Below are 22,499 nucleotides of genomic sequence, written 5' to 3'. Positions count from 1 at the left end.
TCTGTGCTGGCTTGTTTCCACTGTGATTTTATAATAGAGAAAATATATGCCAAATCTTGTAAAACTGAAAAAATATATATTAACATTGGGCCCAGGATATTAGAGCTAGAAAGGACTAGTGTTTTTCAAACTTTCAAAGCAGAAAAGCCTTTTTTAGAACTGAAATCTTAATGAGAATTCTAGTTTACAAAACCAGTGAAAAAAGAACTCTGGCCCCCCACCTTGGACTTGCCTTCCCTCTGGGGGATCCTCAGAGAAGGCTAGGACCCATGGTCTAGTCCAGTACCACGGTGCAGACTTCCCTGCGGCTTACGGGAGGGGAGCGCCAGGTGCAGAGCTGGAATCCGTGTGGCTGTTTCCATGGACCGTTCCTCACCACCATGCTGCCCTCTTTGCTCCTGTTAATACTAAGCATGACTTGGTCAGGTACTTGGTCATTCAAGTTAAATAGGCCCTGGTGATTAGCTCTTTGCCTTGGAGAAATTACTTAACCTCTCTGATACTCAACTTCCTCATCTGGAAAAAGCAGACCTACCTCACAGGTCTGCTTTAGGGATTACTCAGCCTTTGCACACTTTAAGTACTTAATAATCATTATTATTACTACTGTCCCAAAGACCAAATTCCATGGAGCTTTAAAAAGACTCCGAAACTAAAACCGTTTTGTGTTAAATAACCTCTTCTCAGTGGTGGGAGTAGTGTATGAACACTCCAGTCAGTTTAGATTAACTCAGCCTTTTATCTGTTGATGCTTCTCTGGCCTAAAAGGTGGTTTGATTTCCTAGAATCAGTTTGTTTTCCTAGAATTTAGAAGGATTTCCAGCTTATCTGAATGCTCCAAATATTTTACAGTTTTGAAAGCTTCCCAGGAGAATTTTGCTTGGTGCCTTTACCTTCTTTCAGTCCAGGTCCCACAAGGAAGTAGTGGCGTTCAGATCATTCTGTGACCATGAAGGGAAGGACCCACCAAGGAGGGCCTGTCTCGAGCCAGGTCTCCTCAGTGGCATTTTGTTGTGGTCTTTCAAAGAGTTCTTCTTACAAGTGTTGTGTTCAGTCTGTTTTTGTTTAGGGTATGTTGCCCATGGTGGTAACTGTGTTTCCTTGAAAAGCATTTTTTCGAAGGAAGGAGTGATAGAGCATTTCTTTATCCTTTTATCCTTCCTTGAATTATTTAGCATTGAGTCCTTCAGATGCCTGTTTGATCATCCACTGGTTCACTGTTACAGTGGGATGTGGTAGTGAACAAAACTGATGGAAATCCTGCCTTCTTGGAGCGGATGGGCTTGAGGCTGCCAAGCGGGAACGATCAGTGTTGCTACCAAGTCATTCTTTCCCGACCTCCTCTGCCGCAGGGGTTACTAGATACCTTTAGATAGGTTCATTTAGATCAGCTACCTCACTGAAAAGGCATGAAAATAATTAGCACAACGTTTAATTGCGGAGAACTTCAGAGTTGCAGAGGCAGTGTTAATAACAGTGTCCTGCCTTACAGTGTGCTGTTACTTTTCCTTTTAGAGATTGATGAAATTTACTGAATTAATAAAAGTCTTAAAAATGAAGGTCTTGGTTTTCATTGAACCGGATCCAATTGGTGGAGTGACCAAGTTAAAAGGGAAAAAAAGATGGGACTCAACTGTAGATCATTTTTATTTCCACCACTGGTTTAGAACTCATAACCTGTTAAACCAAATACATGTCCAAATCAAGCTGTCTCTCATCGCGCAGGAGCAGACTGGGATGAGAAAGCTAAAGCTGCCGTGGGTAAGGCAGGGGCGTTCCAGGTTCCTTTAGATGCAGGCCTGGGGCGGGTGCTCTTTGCCAGCGGTCAGCACCTTTTCTCTGGAGGTTCACTCACACTTTCTAAAGCATTTTAGGAGTGCACTTTTTTATTGATCTGTTTCAATTTGGAAAAGTTTTAACATATGTTTTCTCTAGTAATGTAGTGAAAAATTATATTCACTTCCAGCTTCAGAGTCTTTGTGCCAGACTTCAGCTCAAGAAAGCTTTTTTTCCTAAACAATAAACTGCAACTAAATTGATGGAGATATTATCGAAGAAGTAGGATACTGCAGTAAGGATATCATTGAAATCCTAGAGTACAGTTAAAAGTTAAAAAATAACAAAATCGTGTCCTGAACTTGTGTTTTTTTAAAGATTGCCCTTTACATGTGGTGTTAAACCTCATCTGTCAACTTTGACCTAATTATTACTGGGTTGGCCAAAATGTTCGTTCGGGTTTTTCCATAAGATGTTATGAACTTTTTGGCCAACCCAAAATTTCTCATGTAGTTCAAGTCTCCACAGATATACATAGTAACTTCCTAAAAAACCTACTTACAATAACGTTGATATGTAAACTAGAAAACAAGGTTTCCATAAGGTACTCCAGATAATGACATAGTAAAAGAAAAACATTGTAAATTAACTTTGACTCAATATTGTCAGTTATCTTTAGATTATTTTAACTATTTTAAGAATGTTTACCACCAACCTAATTTGTACAGAAGAATAATTAATAGCAGTGTGTCTGCTTTGAATTAGAGTTTCAAAGAACTACATCAGTAAAATAGTTACGTTACTCACAGTATGCAAATATTTTTCACTGTTATATTTATGATTTCTTGAGCTGAAAGGCTCTTAGGGCCTTTCTTTTCAAATGGTATTTTAGTGATCTATTACGTGCCACATGCCCAGTGAAACAAAACCCAAATTTGAAAAGTGTATCTCTGAATGTTAACTATAGTGTGGCTAGATAATATTTTATTTTATGAAGTGAGCATGTGAATTCCAAGTATTTAAACCCTGTTATTAAATTGGCCTGCAATTAATAGTGGCAGTTTTTAATCAGAATATTTAAAAATTAATTTTAAACTTGTACATAGTAGGAATATTGACTTTTTGTAGCAAATTTTATTTACCTGGTTTTCTTGTTGAATGTATGGCCCATGATTTACTCTTTTGAGAAAGAATATAAAATTTGAGAGTACAATTTTAAAATTACCAAGCACATGTTAATGACATGAAACTACTGTGTGTGTGTGTATGCGAGTGTTCCTTGCTTTGTGTTGCTGTAGAGGTGGTGTGTTCGAAGTCATGGGAAAGTAAGAGGAGTGACAAAAGTGCTGCCTGTTTTTATTACATATGTGTATTTGATGTTTTCCTTTAAGCTCGTGTCCTTCATTCTGTTTTATTCCTTCCTTAAAGCCGTGTGACTGTGGGTTTAACAAACAGAGACAGGTACAGAAACTTTCAGTGAAATCTTACTCACCTTCCTTGTTTTAGACTATTAGAAGCAATCATTGGCAGCTTCTTGCTGGGCTGTTTATAAATCTGTGCTCATTTCGGTGCCTTGGGTTTCTCTTAATAGCTGCTTTCAGCCTTTGCATGGCTCTCATTTCTGGCTAATCAGTTCTAAGCTTGTTTAATAAATTTACCAAAGATGATAATGTTTCAGAGTGTAGCTTTAATCTACTTATAATATAAAATCATATAGTTATATCAAAGTAATTTAAATCTGTCTTGTTGTTAGCTTTACTTTGACCCGGAGGAATTCTGATTTGTATGTATTTTGAAGTTTATATTTAACAGTTTAAACAAACTAACATCTTCTGCATTCAATCTCCTGTATCAGAAAAAAAATTTTTAAATAAATTGTGATGTATACTGAAGTGATCTTTTCTTGACTTGTAACAAGTAAATTTCAAGTAAGAATGCATGATAAACTTTAAAGTATTACCATTCTTTGTATTGCCAAAGTAATGTAATTAGTTTCCTATTAAGAATTTACATATTGAGTTATTGAATATGTTTTTCCTTATCACTTTTATACTCCTTCTCCTTCTTTTTATGAGAGTTCCATCTAAAGGTCATTCTTTTGGCTACTAAGATTCATTTGGCTTCACAATAATTTTATTATATATGATTATTTTAGAGGAGACCTGCCAAGTAATCACTATTTCTCTTTTATTCAAAGAAGCATATTGTAATGTATTTTAATTTATTGATAATTTACCCCTTTTCTTGAGAAAAGCCAACTCACAAATAATGAATAGTCAGACTATAGCTTTGATGGAATTACAGGGATATCCATTGTGTCTTTTCTTATAGCTTCTCAAAGCCATTCAGAGATAATATATATTTTCTACATAATTCCCAATGAGGGACAAAATATGTTTTCAAGTGATAAAATGTAAAAGTTTTGAAGGATCATGAAAGTAAAATAATGTGGAGTTTTTTGTTTTAAAGGAAAGGGTAGTATCTTTATTAATGTGTCTCCATTGCTGAATTCTCAGATTCCTTTAAGATACTCTTTAACATTTTACATTCCCCCCCGCCATTGCAGACAGAGTTAATCTGTTCCATGTCTGTTATACTTACCTTTTTTAGCACAATCAGAAATAGAGTTTTTTTGTGATTAAAATTTTTTTTTTTACTTCAAAATAATTTTAGACTTAAAAGGTACAAAAATAACATTCCCTTAATGTTAGCATCTTTCCTAACTGTAGTATATTTCTCAAGAGCAGAAGTGAAAATTTGTACAGTATTCTTAATACAGACTTTATTTGAATCTGACCAGTTTTTCCACTAATGTCATTTTTCTGGTCCAGGATTCAATCCAGTTGTATTTTGTTATTTCTCCTTAGAGTTCCCTAATCTGTGACAATTCCTCAGTCTTTCCTTGTCTCTTATGACCTTAAAACTTCTGAAGAGAACTGATCATAGATATTTTGTAGACCGTCCTTCTATTTGGGTTTGTTTGCTGTTTCCTATGATTAGCAGATTATATATCTTTGGCGAGAGACCCACAGAAGTGATGCCGTGTCCTTCTCAGTGCATCATATTTGAGCATCTGTGAGGGCCTAAATCTTCCCACTGGTCATGCTAATAACCTCAGTCATGTGGTTAAGGTGGCATCTGCCAGATTTCAACACTGTGAAGTTTTATTTTTCCCTTTTTAGTGAGTAAATATTTAGGGAGAGATACTCTAAAACTCTGAAAATATCCTGTTTCTCCTTATACTTTTGCCCATTAACTTTATTTATTTATTTATTTATTTTTTTTAAACATCTTTATTGGAGCATAATTGCTTTACAATGGTATGTTAGTTTCAGCTTCACAACAAAGTGAATCAGTTATATATATACATATGTTCCCATATCTCTTCCCGCTTGCGTCACCCTCCCTCCCACCCTCCCTATCCCACCCCTCCAGGCGGTCACACAGCACCGAGCTGATCTCCCTGTGCTATGCGGCTGCTTCCCACTAGCTATCTACCTTACGTTTGGTAGTGTATACATGTCCATGCCTCTTTATTGCTTTGTCACCGTTTACCCTTCCCCCTCCCCATAGCCTCAAGTCCATTCTCTAGTAAGTCTGTGTCTTTATTCCTGTTTCACCCCTAGGTTTTTCATGACATTTTTTTTTCTTAAATTCCATATATATGTGTTAGCATACGGTATTTGTCTCTCTCTTTCTGACTTACTTCACTCTGTATGACAGACTCTAGGTCTATCCACCTCATTACAAATAGCTCAATTTCGTCTCTTTTTATGGCTGAGTAATACTCCATTGTATATATGTGCCACATCTTCTTTATCCATTCATCCGATGATGGACACTTAGGTTGTTTCCATCTCTGGGCTATTGTAAATAGAGCTGCAATGAACATTTTGGTACATGACTCTTTTTGAATTATGGTTTTCTCAGGGTATATGCCCAGTAGTGGGATTGCTGGGTCATATGGTAGTTCTATTTGTAGCTTTTTAAGGAACCTCCATACTGTTCTCCACAGTGGCTGTATCAATTTACATTCCCACCAACAGTGTAAGAGGGTTCCCTTTTCTCCACACCCTCTCCAGCATTTATTGTTTCTAGATTTTTTGATGATGGCCATTCTGACTGGTGTGAGATGATATCTCATTGTAGTTTTGATTTGCATTTCTCTAATGATTAGTGATGTTGAGCATTCTTTCATGTGTTTGTTGGCACTCTGTATATCTTCTTTGGAGAAATGTCTATTTAGGTCTTCTGCCCATTTTTGGATTGGGTTGTTTGTTCTTTTGTTATTAAGCTGCATGAGCTGCTTATAAATTTTGGAGATTAATCCTTTGTCAGTTGCTTCATTTGCAAATATTTTCTCCCATGCTGAGGGTTGTCTTTTGGTCTTCTTTATGGTTTCCTTTGCTGCGCAAAAGCTTTTAAGTTTCATTAGGTCCCATTTGTTTACTTTTGTTTTTATTTCCATTTCTCTAGGAGGTGGGTCAAAAAGGATCTTGCTGTGATTTATGTCATAGAGTGTTCTGCCTATGTTTTCCTCTAAGAGTTTGATAGTTTCTGGCCTTACATTTAGGTCTTTAATCCATTTTGAGCTTATTTTTGTGTATGGTGTTAGGGAGTGATCTAATCTCATACTTTTACATGTAGCTGTCCAGTTTTCCCAGCACCACTTATTGAATAGGCTGTCCTTTCTCCACTGTACATTTCTACCTCCTTTGTCAAAGATAAGGTGACCATATGTGCGTGGGTTTATCTCTGGGCTTTCTATCCTGTTCCATTGATCTATATTTCTGTTTTTGTGCCAGTACCATACTGTCTTGATTACTGTAGCTTTGTAGTATAGTCTGAAGTCAGGAAGCCTGATTCCTCCAGCTCCATTTTTCGTTCTCAGAATTGCTTTGGCTATTCGGGGTCTTTTGTGTTTCCATACAAATTGTGAGATTTTTTGTTCTAGTTCCATTAACTTTAATGTCCACCAGTGCATCTAGTGTACAGCCACTCTTGTGGTGTTTTCCTGATGGTAATTTTCTGTTCCTTTCTTCTGCATTAATTAATTGGAATTTTATAAGTAAAAGCTGTCTCTTCTTCCTCATTTATTTACTTATTCAACTTTTTATTTATATCGGTATGGATTCATGGATATTTTATTCTATGAATTATAATCCAGATGATCATTATTTATTCTGGTGATCAAACTGTTTGCTTGTGATTTTTCTAATCAAGAAAATGTAAACAAGTGTAAATGTACCCAGAAAGAAGAGCTAGGTTGGGGAATAAAAACATTTGAAAGACAGTATTAAAGATCATTTAAAAGATAAATATTGTTCAGCAATAAAAAAGAATGAAGTACTGATCCATGCTGTAACATGGATGAGCCTTGAAAACATACTAAGTGAAAGAAGCTAGCTGTGAAAGGTCACATGTTGTGTGGTTCCATTTATATGAAATGTCCAAAACAGGCAAATCCACAGAGACAGTAGATTAGTGGTTGCTAGGGGATTGGGGCTAGGTGTTGGAAGGGATAGAGAACGACTGCTGATGGCACAGGATTCCTGTTTAGCGATACGAAAATGTCCTAACGTTGATTGCGGTGATGGTTTCACAGCTATGTGAATATACTAAAAGTCATTGAATTGTACACTTTTAATGGGAGAATTGTATGTGAATTATATCTCAAATAAACCTGTTTAAAAGAAAGAAAAACAAAACAAATATGGTTATTAAAAAATCATAGAAAGCAGTTTAAGTTTCCATAGTAGATACTGGTTAATGAACACTTTGAATATTGGCTATACTCATCCAGGCAGAAAATAGAACTTTGTATATAAAGATGAAAACTAAATTCTGGAAGTACTAGTGTTTTGCTGTTCGTATTTTTGAAGTAGTTGAACCTCAGACCGTATAATATATGACATATTTTAAATTTATATTTAATTGAAAACAAACTATAAATAAATGTGTTTTGTGCAGTATATTCCAAGGCATTAATTTACAAATTTTTATGGGACTGTCTTACACTTGTAAACTTGCTAAGACTCCCTCTCATAAAATTACTGCCTCACTGTCCAATATGGTCTCATCTCCTAGCTGTACTTATATTTATATGTAATATAGGCATATTTTGTTTATATACTATGTGTGTATATTTATTTATCAGTTCATAATAGAGTATTATGTTACGCTTTCATGTTACAAATCATGTTTAACAAGTAGCTAACAGGCAGTTTGGGCTGTCATAGTCTACCTTGGTAATGGTAAAAGAGGCAGTAGAAAATGTAAATTTACACATACTTGAGGATAGGATAAATTGTATTTATTTTAAGACTAGATTGACTGGTAAACAAGACAGGTCATTTGGAGTGTTTTCCTCTATACTAGTTGGTTTGTCTTCTCTTTATTTTGGTTATAGTTTCGATAAACTCTTTAAAAATAGACAGTTGCAACAAAGAAAATAGGAAGTTATAAGACCTGATAAGTTAGGGTTCCCATCCAAATCTACCACTAACTAGCTATTTATTCTGTGACGTTGAAGCCAGACCTTACCTCTCTGTAAGCCAGTGTCCACATCTGTAATCGAGGAGCTTCATGTACAGTTGCCCACAGGCAAATACTTCTTTAGTACGTCACCATATTCAGAAAAGGTTTTTCTTCTAAGTAAATACTAGATTTATTATTTTGACTTTTCTTTTAAATGAGACCAAATTTTAATGGATCATATTTACTTCCACATGTGTTAAGAAGTAATGCTGTTGTTTCATATTTACATGATTATTGTATAGATTCTTAAGGGGAAGTTTTAGACCCCTTGGGTATAAAATATGGTCACGATCTGAAAACTTCAGATAGTTAATAGTTGTAGACTGTTAAGGTAGTCTGTAAAGACATTCAAAAAATATAGGCACTTTTAAAATTATTTCATAGATTTACTTTTTGTATTTTGTAATATAGGCATCAGTAATTCCCCCCATTCCTTTTCTTTTTTTAACCCCCTGTCCTTCTGTTATTAAGGGCTACACTCTTCTCTCTTGAGGTTTGAAGTTAGGCTCTCTTGCAGTTGGCCTTGGCTTGGCTCGTGGAATGTTCTGTCTTCTTAGAAGAGTGGTTTTGATCAGGCTGTGTCTGCTATAATAAAAGATACTTGTTAAGGTATAACAGTAGCTAAATCTGTTCCCTAATGGCATTTCCCCATACTGCACACATTCGCTGTCTTTACTTTAGTTTGAAAATGTATTGTTAATCAGAGTACTCACAGTGTAACTTCACAAGTTTCTCTGTCACATGACTGCGTATATCTGACATTAAATGCTATTCATACATGTATTTTTCCACGACTTATCTAGGGATCAGGCCCAGCCTCAGGAACAATATCACTGAATTCAATGAATGTGGATGCGGTTTGTGAGAAACTGAAACAAATAGAAGGGCTGGACCAGAGCATGCTGCCTCAGTATTGTGCGACCATCAAGAAGGTGACCAGCATGTTTCCCCGCTGACTCGAGACAGGGCTGAGGGCGCCAGTGGCGGGATCTGTGCATGGCGAGCACTTTGTATTTAGCTTCTCAAAGACGAGTTCTCTGTTGAAATGGGAAAGCTCTAGGTGGAAACAGGTTTCTTACTATTTGTATCCTAAAATTGCCCCTTTATCCCTTAGTTTAGAAATGGATAAAAGAAAATAAAGTGTTGTATTACAACATTCCTGTAAAATGATCTAATATAAGGGGGAGTTCCCTGGCGGTCCAGTGGTTAGGCCGTGGTGCTTTCACTGCCTGGGTTCCATCCCTGGTCAGGGAACTAATGTCCCACAAGCCACGCGGCATGGCCAAAAAAAAAAAATCTAATATAAGTCAAAAATGCTTTGATGAGAAGTACAAAGTTCTAAAGGATTTCACATTAAGATTAACAATAACTTATATTTCCAATATGCAACATAGAACATTTGAAGGCCTTTTCTTTTATGTTACATTTTCTTTAATTATAATATTTATTTGTGACTTAATAAGTATCCAAGTAAACCATACTTACTTCATTTTCCTCAGATTCTCACTTTCATGTCTTAGAGGACTTCTGATCATGTCCCGTTTGAAAATACCTCAGAGGTTTGGGTTTGCAAGGCTAATGCATTTGAGGAAGTTTATTTCTTCCGAGATCTTTTCTTGCAATTCCGGTAACTACCACGAGCCTGGGATTTTGAGGAGGCTTCCCATCTACAAGGCTAACCCAGTCCCCGTTTTAATAGATACTTCCACTAAGTTATACTTTTTCTATCAGAGATACAGTGAAGGAGAACATGAACAACAAGCCTGTAATATTTACATACTTTAAAGTCTGGCATCTAAAAAGGTTTTAAAAGAATTACGAGCACATATACCATTTCACTAATCTTAAACTATGTTTGGTCAGAAAGGTTCGGATAATGTTCGTTTTCTCATAGATCTGTTTAGTGTTCATCCCCATTTGCGAAAGTGTCAAGCACTGCCTTTCCAAGGTACAAACCTGACTCTCCTCACGGCAGCTTGGTGAGCGTCAGGGAAGAGGGAGTTCTCCACGTGAGCCCTTTGTGGGGATTTTGTTTCCCTCAGGACAGCGGTTCTCTGCCCACTCAGCTCTTTACTCTCAGGCCTTGGCTGTTTGAAGCCCATCGTAGCAACTGGTTTCTTAAGTGCTGCTAAGCTCCTTGCATTTCTACAGCAGGACCTCTGCTGTAGGCTTGCTCTGTACATTCTTTTCTTCAGAATTAACTTGGAAACTGAGCATTCTTTTGGTTTTAAACCCAGGTATTCCATAATTTTACCACAGTTAATAAAGTCAGGTTTTGTATTTTGTAAAATAAGTAAGCTACCTGTTATTAATAAAGAAAATTCTATCATTTCTTACTTGGAAGGGACTGGAATTACGGAGACCCAATAGTGACAAGATCATTTTCTGTGAATTTAATAGACTGGGAAATTTGTTGGTGGACATTCTTGGTGGCTGAAGTTATCTCGTAAAGTTGATAAACAAGTTTGTCAGCGCTTCACTTCATTTAGAAGTTCATCAGTGACCAACATGCTGACAGATGTCTTTGTCCCCTCCCAGCAGCTTGCCTTCGTGTTCATGTTTTATGATTAGAGGGAAAAAGCTAACAGTTTTGGTATTGCTTATGGCAGAATAGGTAGTTTTGGAAATAGTTGGAGGGTGAGCTCTCGGGCTGGTCCCTGAAGAATGATTTATTTTACTCGAGCGCCTAAGACACTTGGAAGAGCATGGAGTGGCTTGTGTTAGTCAGATTCTGCTTGTTTATTAATCATTACATGGGGTGGTAACCTTCTTCAGGTCAGTATTTTCTAGTCTCTGATATAAATGTACTTTTTAATCACTAGAAGTTCAGAATCTCTCACATTTTGTTTATCTTTGTGTTTGTTTTTATTCAGGCAAACATAAATGGCCGTGTGTTAGCTCAGTGTAACATCGATGAACTGAAGAAGGAAATGAATATGAATTTTGGAGACTGGCATCTTTTTAGGAGCACAGTAAGACATTTTTAATGTTTGTAGAATTATTTACAACATTTTATAAAACAAGTGCCAGTAAGTACTGGTCTAAACTGATATTTTCCTATATTTTTAAAAAAACATGTAAAAATTACATTTTACACGTATGTGTACAGCTCTTGTGTATCCTGTTATGTAGAATATACACAGCAGCACTTAGCACCGTTTGCCTTTTGGGCATTTCACTTGGAAATCTGGGAGAGAGGCCACCTGCCAATTCTCCATGCTTTTATTGAACAGGACACTCTCCTTGACCTCACTCAGTCAGGCTTCCCGAAGCCTCTAGGCCTCGACCTTGGTGTCTGTCCTCGTTGCGCCTGCATTGCCCCGTTGTAGGAAGCATCCTGTTAAGTCAGTTGAGAAAGAACCTCACCCTCAGTGTCTGATCACCTTCGCTATCGCTATCCGATTACATTCCTCATCCTGCACCCCTCCTCTGCTCCCCGTGAGGTCCTAGACCCCAGGCCTGCCTCCAGAAGGTATCCTGTCAGGTCAGTTCAACCAGAATCCCACCCCCCCTTACCCCTGATGCTTCCTCTTAGCAACTTTCCATCCATTCACCCCCGCCTCGTTCCTGGGCTGTAAATGCCCACGTGTCTGCGCTGCTTTTGGAATTGAGCCCAGTTCTATCCTGAGGTCCGTTTTTCCCCGTTGCGATAGTTCCTGGTTAAAATCTGTTTTTACTGCTTTAGCTACTGTCCAGCTGTGGTTCTCTTTGACACACTCCAGTTGCATTTTGTTTTGTTCTTAAGTTAAATTTTAAATTAAAGTAGTAACACAGTGGTCAAATTAGAGTATAGTATATATGTGATGGTTGTTGTCATTACGGTTATCTGTCAGTATCTGTGGGTGGGTGGTTCCAGGACTCCGGTGGATACCAAAATCTTCAGCTGCTTAAGTGCCGTATATAAAATGGCATAGTAATATTTGCATACTACACACATCCTCCTGTATACTTTAAATCACCTCTAGATTACTTATGATGCCTCATACAATGTAAATGCTGTGTAAATAGTTGCCAGTGTGTGGCAAATTCGTGTTGATTTTTGGAACTTCCTGGAATTGTTTTCCGAATATTTTCAATCTGTGATTGGTTGAATCTGCAGGTGCAAAACCACTAGATTCTGAGGGGCGACTGTACTTCTTTTAGTATAGATGATCCTTGAACAACTCGGAGATTAATCCACTGACAACAGAGTCAACCCTCCGTATCCAAGTTTCCTCCGCATCTGCGGATTCAACCTACCCTGGACTATGTAGAAAATATTGCCGTCTTCACTAGTGAAAAATATCTGCGTGTAAGCAGACCTGCACAGTTCAAACCTGTGTTGTTCAAGGGTCAGTTGTATTATTAATGTAGAAAGATAAGCAGATAAGAACAAATGTATTTGAAATTCACTTACAGAAAGTATGCTTTCTCATTTCCATTAGAGTAACTTTATGTTTAATTTTTAAGATAATTTCTAAAGCTTCTAGAATGTGATGTGTCAGTGCGGATACTGATGACTTTTTTTTTTTCTCTCTCTCAAGGTACTAGAAATGAGAAATGCAGAAAACCAGGTGGTCCCTGAGGACCCACGTTTACTGAGTGAAAACAGCAGCTCAGTTCCTCGCGGTGAATCTGCGCACCGCTCGGCACACGAGTTGCCTCACACCGAGCTCTCCAGTCAGACTCCCTATACACTGAACTTCAGCTTTGAAGAGCTGAACACACTCGGCCTGGATGAAGGGGCCCCACGTCACAGTAACCTAAGTTGGCAGGTATTTATTAAATGCCATTTTTCATATTACTGAAGAAGAGGGTGGTGGTTAATTCTCCGAGATTATGTCGGTGCATTTATATAGTCATTCAGAAAATCTTTAATGAGTCCCTGACTGAAGAGGATGGAGGGAGGAGTCCCTACTCTCCAGGAGCTGTGTTTTTCTGGAGAGGACAGTCAGTAGAACAAAAAGAAAATAACATGATTTCAGAAATTGATAAGAATTGAGAACATAATAAAATAGAGTCATGGCATCGAGGGTGAACAGGAACTGGCCTACTTAGGTGGTTAGCTGAGTTCATCTTTCACTTGCTGTTTCCTTGTTAAATTCAGTAATCATTGGCTAAAACACATCTTTATTGGATAACCTGCCATGTTATCCCTTTGAGCACCATAACCTGGTTTTTCAGTACGTATGTTGCACACTGTTCGTGGATATTCGTTTTCTTTTTATTATCTGGTGTTAGATACGGCTGAGTTCTTTCTTTGGATGTTCTTAGAAGAGGGAGGAGAGACGAGGATCAGGAATAAAAACAAAAGTGAGAGAACGTGAGAAGGAGTAAGGGCTGGACGAGAAGAAAAATAAACTAGGAAAAGACCTAGAGCAGGGTACAGAGCAGAGAGAAGACAGGCAAGGGAGGAAAAGTAGTAAGTAGCCACCAAGAACTCTCTACTGAAAGGGAGCCGTATTTAGAGAAAGGAGTACCTGTTAGGTCTACCATTTTTAAGGGTGTTGTGTTTGATTTGGTAGTAAAAATATTTTTTGGTTGTTATTATCTTTTTCTACGTACTATCAATCTTATTTCTTTAAGTTGAGAAGCCATTTTATTGGGTGTTAACTAAGATAAAAATTTCCTTATTTTATGATAAGTCCGCACTTGACCCTTTTATCTCCCTGTTTCAACAACAGTAATTCCTTTCTTTTCCCTGGAATTCCTTTTAACATTTCTTAAGAAATCCTCATCCTCTGCTTTTCCATACTTGGTATTTACCACCGTGACCTGGAAAGTCTCACAGCCTTCCTATCAATGCAGCAGTTCTCAAACTTTTTTTAAATCTCAGAATCCTTTTACACTCTTAAAAATTATTGAAGACCCCCAAAGAGCCTTTGTTTATGTAAGTTTTATCTGTCAGTATTTACTATATTAGAAATAAAAACTGAGAAACTTAAACCAATTATATGTTAACATAAATAACATTTTTATGAAAAATGACTATTTTCCAAAACAAAACATATTTACTGAAAATGATACTGTGTTACAAATCTCTTTAATGCCTGCCTTTGTAGAAGACAGCTAGATTCCTATATCTGCTTCTGTGTTGAATCTCCTGGGAGGTCACACATGAACCAACCTCTGGAGACTCCACTGTACCCTATTGTGAGAATGAGAGTGGAAAGGCAAAGGTCATCTTCATATTCCTAGGAAAATAGTTTAGACCTCGTGGATCCCCTGAGAAGGGGTCCACATACTGCATTTGAGAGTGAGGGCGGCACTGTCCTGAACTGGGTCTCAGGGAACCTTCTCAGGGAGCTGGGTCATTTTCTCCCGGTGGCAGGAAGACTCTGCCTTATTTCTGCTTCGTTTCAACCTTTGCTCTTGCCCTTTCTTAAACTTCCTTGATTCTTTTTCTTCCATTTCCTTCCTCTTTTTCCTAATCTTTACTTTTTATTCCTCATGCTATTAACCTTTTCTGGGGTCTGAAGCAATTCTCGTCCTAAAACTTCACATTGGAAATCAAACTTTTAAAAATATTTTATTTCTGTTTACTTGGACCTGAATGTTGACCTCAAGGCTTCCATTTTTGTTCATTTGGATCCTGTATTTATCTTTTCCATTGCACTTTATACTTTTCCTTTTAAAATCTGTTTTTTTCTCTTTTTTTTTGCATTTTGAGTACATTTTTTTTTCACTGAACTGGAATTTGACAGAAACTTCATGTCGTGCAAGTTGAGAAAGGTTCTATTTAACATACATTTAAAGACTTGAGTATTTTGTTTTTGAGATGTATCTTAGCTCTCATCTTCTTTCTCTTTTCTAAGGGGAACTTTTATATTTTATCAATGAAGGTGACTTTTGCCGTAAATAAATTTAAAAGTTGGAAATGATAAAAACAAGTCCTAAGGTTATTTGTTAATATAACCTTAAATTATACTTTTAAATATTAACAATAAACTAATTTTATTAAAATTTGTATAAAGCTTTCTAATAACAGTAAAATTATTCATAAGTTCACAGCTTTTGTTAAACTGTGTTATGCAGAATTCTTCTAAAAGAATTTGGTATTTTAAGGACTTTAAAAATTCTTATTGTCCATATATATATATATATATTTATTTATTTATATATTTATATATTTTTATATATATATATATATATATATAATTTCCTAAGCTGATGTTTATTGTGCCTTTTTTTGGGTTTATTTGAATCTTAAATTATTATTATTTTTTTGTCTTTACAGTCACAAACTCGCAGAACCCCAAGTCTATCGAGTCTCACTTCCCAGGATTCCAGTATTGAAATTTCAAAGCTTACTGATAAGGTGCAGGCTGAGTATAGAGATGCCTATAGAGAATATATTGCCCAGATGTCTCAGTTAGAAGGGGGCACGGGTTCCACAACAATGAGCGGCAGGTCTTCTCCACACAGCACATATTACATGGGTCAGAGTTCATCCGGGGGCTCCATTCACTCTAATCTAGAACCAGAGAAAGGGAGGGATAGTGAACCAAAGCCAGATGATGGAAGGAAGTCATTTTTAATGAAGAGGGGAGATGTTATAGATTATTCCTCATCAGGAGTTTCCACTAACGATGTCTCACCCCTGGATCCTATCACTGAAGAGGATGAAAAATCTGATCAGTCAGGCAGCAAGCTTCTCCCAAGCAAGAAGTCCTCAGAAAGGTCAGGTCTCTTCCAGACAGATTTGAAGCTGAAGGGAGGTGGGCTGCGCTATCAGAAACTTCCAAGTGATGAAGATGAGTCTGGGACAGAAGAATCAGACAATACTCCACTGCTCAAAGATGACAGAGACAAAAAAGCTGAAGGGAAAGTAGAGAGAGTGTTGAAGTCTCCAGAACACAGTGCGGAGCCTATTAGAACCTTCATTAAGGCAAAAGAGTATTTATCAGACGCCCTCCTTGACAAAAAGGACTCATCTGATTCGGGAGTGAGATCCAATGAGAGCTCTCCCAATCACTCCCTTCACAATGAAGCAGCTGATGACTCCCAGCTTGAAAAGGCAAATCTCATAGAGCTCGAAGATGACAGCCACAGTGGAAAACGGGGAATACCACATAGCTTGAGTGGCCTGCAAGACCCACTTGTAGCTCGGATGTCCATTTGTTCAGAAGACAAGAAAAGCCCTTCCGAATGCAGCTTGATAGCCAGCAGCCCTGAAGAAAACTGGCCAGCGTGCCACAAAGCCTACAATCTGAACCGCACACCCAGCACTGTGACTCTGAACAACAACAGTGCTCCAGCCAACAGAGCCAACCAGAATTCTGATGAAATGGAGGGGCTTAGGGAGACGCCCCAAGTCATCTTGAGGTCTGGTTCCACTTCCCACTCAACTGCCATTCAGAATGAAAATCTAAAAAGCATGACGCATAAGAGAAGCCAGCGTTCAAGTTATATGAGGCTCTCGAAAGATTCTTCAGAGCTGCACGCAGTAGCCTCTTCTGATAGTACAGGCTTTGGAGAAGAAAGAGAAAGCATTCTTTAAGAAAAACAAGCAACTTTAAGAAAAACAAGCAAAAGCAGAATAGTGTTACTATAATCCCTGTGACAAGACTGCCCTGAGTTTTATGGTGAATCCATCCACGCACACCACCTGTACATTTCACTCACAAATAATTAACGGATGAGAAGGTCTTTGGTGAAAGAGACATACACTGTACAACAGAGGGAAGTATAAGATAGCCTGGTCCATCTGTCAGCCCCCGTTGTCTTTGTACTTAGCAGCTTAAAAACCCAATATTGTTATTGCACCTTTCGTTGGCATATAACTGCAAGACAAGATGAGTATAAAGATAGGTCAGAAGTAGTTTATTAAATATAAAGGGCTTAATTCACCAACAGAAATTAAAAGCTAGAGACCCCTTCCGTAGAACATTCATTCATTAAATATTTGAGGGAAGACATGATGTTAAATGAACCAGAAGCACATTTTGCTCTTAAGGGGTGAAACATAAGAACTTACAGCTTATGGAATAGCCTAGAGACTAAAGGTTAATGCTCTGTAAGTTGCAAACCGGTGTTCTGTATAATAGACAAATTGCTTATCAAGGAGTTTTTAAATTTTAAGTAGAAAATATAAAGAGGGCTTTAAAAATTGGTAAGAATGTGAGTCAACAGTGCCCAAAGTAGAGCCCCAGTAACTGGGTCATTGTGAGCTGCTAGGAGAGTGGCCCATGGAGAGGGGCCGATCACCTTCCTATGACCTGGATGCTCTTCTCTCCAGATCCCAGACATGGCTTCAAGCACCATCCACCTGCCCGAGAACCCGCCCTGGTCTACTCTGTAGCTCCTTTAAATTGTGTGCTCAGCTTTCCTTAGTGAGCCGAGCGATGAGAGGAAAAAAATGAATTCTTTCTCTGGGAGAATCAGGGAGACATGGATAATAATAGGCACTAAAAATCTTCATGGAATGGGAGACTGAGGACATAACTATAGCAGAAGGGTCCGTGACAGTTGACAAGTGACAAGGAAATACTTAGTTAGGGAAACCGAAATCACTGCCTTCTATACCAGGGCAAGGTTTATCTGCTTCACCTGTTCCTAAATCGGCATGTTAATTCTGGGAGAGGTTCATAAGAAATACTTGTAGACAAAAGTTTAAAAACATGTAACAAAGCAGGAGTGAACAGAAGATAAATCTGGGTGTGACTTTTCATTTACTGTTAGCAGAGTTAAGAGAATGATCACATTTAACTATTGTGTGGACTAGAAATTTACCCTGGCATCATGTATTGACATTTTTTTGGTCATTTTAACATAGCTTACTTATGTAGAACAATTTTGGTAGTATATCTTCAGTCACAGATAAGATTGTAGGTGGTGAGATCATAGAGGAGCAGTTACCTAAATTTAGTGTTTACATTTTTGATGTTTTTCACTTACTGGATTTTTAATATGCTGAATAGTTTATCTACTTGACCAGTCGTTGCATTAAAAAGTTGCTCTTTTGGGTTTCATTGCCTTGATGTTTGAGTGTAATCTAACATTTTCATAAAGTGTTTATTTTGCATGACCTTAACAAATGTTTTAACCAATTACAAAAGAAGGCAGGATGTTGTTGACATTGTATGTTGAAATGTTAACATTTTAGTACTTACAGTGTTTATTAGTCTGCAGTACTGTGTAATTAGTAATTATTTCAGGGGCGATACTTTGTTCCTTTTCAGGTGAGTAGATGCAGCTTAATATCACTGTAGTGTATTCTTTATTCTGTTTGTAAAGTTAATACCAGAGTATTAAGTGTACAGATAGATTTAGAAAACAATAAAAAAAGTTGCATGCTATTCTGAGTCATGAATTTTTATTCACTATAGTGACGATGATTCACAATTCAATTAAAAATAAAGTAATTTGTGTGTTTGTTTTGTCAGAGGTCTAAAGTTCATTAAAAACGTTCAGGTGCATGTAGCGGTCGTGCAGCTGCAGGAGTGTTCTGAGCTGCTCTCTCTAGTCTTTCCTAGACAGCGTGGCTCAGTGCCTGAATGGTGCCTTTGTGAAGCATTAGGGCCCACGGCACAGCTCTGTACCGTGCATTTGTGTAACTACAAGAAGTAGGTTTTCCAGATCCTGGGAGGGTATCAATTTAGTTATTGTATGAACATTCTGGAAAAGTTTGCTTTTTCATAGTGTTTTAGAAATTGACAAACCAGATGGGTTATTGAGTCACACCATCATCCCTTTGAATCTGTGTGTCTATGTGCATGTGTATCTGTATCTATTTATAATCCATAGCTCAGCCTAACTCTCACATATGCAAAACTCTGCTTTAAGCTGGGTGACAAATGACGGAAAAGAGAATTGGTGCTCTAAATTTGCTAGTCCCTTAGCTTCTGCCTCAGAGTCTTGCCATGTTTTATAGACCGTTTTGCCTTTACTTTAAGCCGCCGATAGTTCTGTTCATGTACCATAACGTAGGCCAGATCCATTCACCGTGGACGTATGGAGTGGTACCTACGAGGACAGCCTTTCAGTAGGAGAGACTAGAGAACAAGCTGTTGCTCTCTCTCGACTGATATAACTTTCAGGATGCTGAGCATTTAAGGATCAGCTCTCAAATTTGGAGAAATGTAAAATTCATAATAACCAACGTTTTCAATATTAACAGGAAAACTTGTTTTTGTCTTTTATTTTTATTTATTTGAGTTTTCTATAGCAGTCAGAATCATTTTAATTGCCTAGCCAAATAATTTTAGAAACTTACTTGCTAAAATTCTTCGTCTTAAATTGAGGACTCTTTGGATCACTTGCATGTTATAGTTCTGTGTGAAATATACTTGTAATCAGGATTTTTTTTCTTACAAATACTAACCATTAGAAAATATTTTCGAATGAAATTACATCCTTTATGCTTCTGGCTAAAATACTAAATTTAAAAGGTTTTAAAACTACATAGATTTTGGCTGTACCAGGAATTCTCAGCCTATTCAGAGGTATCAGCCTATTCAGAGCTTAAAAATCCCTGAATTCCTGGTTAACCCTTGAGTAAATCAGCATAACTACCAGGAAAAGAGAACCAGAGGGCACTGTGCTCTCTACGAATGAGTGACATTGAGGGAAGAAGCAGGTAAATGGGAGGGAGCAATGAAATCAACTTCTTTGACAAACACTTGACACTGAACATCTAGGCTCCTTCGCCTCCTGCCCTTCTAGAACCGTGCTGACACTTGGCAGAAGGGAAGAAACAGCCGAACAGCCGGGGAGCCTTTTTTGCTTTGGGTGGGGGTGGGGCTGGACCAGCCTGGGTGGGCTGTCTGGAATGACTGCATTTTTAATTTCCAGGTTGTGGTGCCCCTTACCCTTCCCTACCTCAGAATTCTGAGCATAGACTATAATTATGCAGATGAATTGAAAAATAGAAATTGGTCTGTAACTGAGAGCCTGCACTTGGATGGGCTTTTAATGTAATGGCTCATCACTTGAGAGAGGTTGAGAATCCTTGGTTGAGACTGATTAACTAGAAAGAGAATTTAAAACCTTACATATTTTAAACCTTTCATGCCTAGGAAGAAAATGCTGCCCTTGAGATAGATAGATCTTCAGAGGGATCCAGTTTAAGCTAAGGTATGTAAAAAATTAGTTTTCAAAGTAATTAGTTTTAAGCCGCCGTTGAAACAGTTCTCACCAATTAGAGAATTTACATTCTCACCACTTTAAGAAATAGAGTTAAGTAAGAAATATCTAAAACAGTTGCTAGAAATCAACCACTGTCACCTACATGGTCAAAGCTTTTTAAGTAAAATCACTGGTAAAGCACCGCCTTGGTTAACACCAAGTCTGCTGTGCCCAGGTCTGTGGGTGAGAGGTTTCCTAAAGGGGCTTCCCAGCACTTGGAGCAGAAGACTCTGGACAGGCCTGGCTGGCTATGTGGTGAGCTCTATCCTGAGTTTCCAGTTACAGTGAGGCATTAAGAAAACAAAGAATTTGTAAGAATAAAAGGATCAGTTCAGAAGGAAGAGCAATTATTTCCAGACTGTTAGTAGGATGATTCCTTAAAAGTCAATAAAAATGCCAGTGATTTGACCTAACTGGAGTGAGGACCAAGCAAAATTGGCCAAAAGTGTGAATTACAGCAATACTGTACAAGAAAGGCAGTGGGACTGTTTTAAAGTCCACAGAATATTCTGACAATGCCGATACAGGATAACCAACAGTCATCTGTGTACGAAGAGTAGCTTAGGTCCCTAATCTCCTGGGCTTAATGTGCCTGTGGAGGGTTATTTACACCAGTGATACATATTACGAGCCCTTAGTTTTTGCCGGGATTTAACAAAGCACAAAACAGTCTATCAAACAATTATTAGAACTTGAATAAATGAAATTTTACTTTAAAAAAGAGTATAGAACTACATGCTTCATATTATTCAAATTAAGGAGTTGTTTGAAATAATTAAGATTGTCTTGATTACCCACTATCATTTTCTAATTTTAACATATATTTCATACTTATTTACCTCATTTCCTTTCAAGGCAAGAAGGGCTCTAGATCTTAGTACCCTGCCCATAGACCATTCCTCCTCACAATTCGGTTACCTTCTCCCAGTTGCTGGCTTCCTCACCAGACACAAGGGGGTAATGAAGATTCTATCTGCCACTCAGTAAGCCTGCTCTCCAGTCGACTGAAGAAGAGAGACTTGTCACCTCGGCCAGTGTTCTTTGTTCCAAGTAGTTGTAAAATTTGAATTCATTTTAATGAAGTGTTCCTTTTGTAAAGGTTTAGATAGAAGCCCAAATGTATAGCAAAACGCATGTAAATAAACTCTACATAACCTGACATTTCATATCTTATAGCATCTTCTTGGTCAAATGTCTAATAAAAATTTAGATTGTCATTTTCAAATTACCATAGTTCCTGACACTTGCACTTTTTATCTGTGTTTCTGAGAATTTGTAGACTGTATATTGTTATACTTAATGCGAATTTAACTCTCTTTATTTTTAAAGAATTTATTTGCTTTTTGAGTTCTTTGTGTTTTTTTCCCTCTATCTTTTACCTGGGTTCTTTTCTCTCTTTTTGTGTCTTAAGTTTTGTATCGGTTGTCATGTATTCATCCATTTTACCATAAAACATTCTTCAGAGCATTAGGATGGGAAAGAAACCTCAAGAAAGGCCAAGTCCTGGATTTCAGATAGCCAGTGGACATTCAGTTAGTACTTGATGAGTGAATAAGGTATACCTAAACTAGGAGAGTCTGCCCACACATTGTAAAAATGCTGAATGCCTTCACACTGTGTGTGTGTCTGTAGTTCCTTACAGGCCCCGCCCTTCCCTATCACTTTATAGCCACCTGCTACCTGTCTGGCCCTATAAGCTTTTCAGCTTATGACTCTGGGAATCTTTCAGGACATGACACCATGCTTTGTTAAAAACTCTCAGGGAGGAACATCCACAGCCCATCTTGCTAAGTGCTGTCACTTTAAAGTGCTAGGCTATCTGTTCTACATGGATGTATTTTAAAACCGCCTGTGTGCTTTAAGCCCTTTGTTTAGTCCTTTGTGGAGATGCCCATCTTATAAATTAATATAGTTATAGAATCAAATTAAAATGGTTCAATCCTACATTTAACTTAAGAATATTGGAAATATTTTTAGGTATAACTTAGCTATGGTGAGCATGTTTTCTCTGAGCCCAAATGGGGATAAATCATTATAGTGAGGATATTTAACATCAGGACCATCCCCCCAAATCTGATATG

At 37.7% G+C, this 22,499-nt stretch overlaps 1 protein-coding gene across 14 annotated transcripts in view; it reads left to right on the top strand.

Annotated features, from left to right (window-relative positions):
- Positions 1-21,753, top strand: part of KIDINS220 (kinase D interacting substrate 220) — a 100,413-nt gene extending 78,660 nt beyond the window's left edge. For 4 of the 14 annotated variants that reach the window (XM_082672392.1, XM_082672393.1, XM_082672386.1 and 1 more), the window contains exons 27-31: positions 3,205-3,237; positions 9,117-9,245; positions 11,187-11,285; positions 12,837-13,067; positions 15,530-20,016. In XM_082672392.1, the coding sequence (XP_082528518.1) occupies positions 3,205-3,237; positions 9,117-9,245; positions 11,187-11,285; positions 12,837-13,067; positions 15,530-16,792 (1,755 nt within the window). In that variant the 3' untranslated portion in view covers positions 16,793-20,016. Of the gene's footprint in view, positions 1-1,725; positions 1,762-3,204; positions 3,238-9,116; positions 9,246-11,186; positions 11,286-12,836; positions 13,068-15,529; positions 20,017-20,309; positions 20,368-21,273 lie in introns of those variants that run through there. The other 10 variants (XM_082672398.1, XM_082672395.1, XM_082672397.1 and 7 more) reach the window with 7 other exon arrangements.
- Positions 21,754-22,499: the final 746 nt, after the last annotated feature.

This window comes from Grampus griseus, assembly GCF_964374135.1.
Source record: "Grampus griseus genome assembly, chromosome: 15".
NCBI lineage: Eukaryota > Metazoa > Chordata > Mammalia > Artiodactyla > Delphinidae > Grampus > Grampus griseus.
The sequence above is the reverse complement of the archived record's forward strand: the minus strand, read 5'-3'. Positions and strand labels throughout refer to the sequence as shown.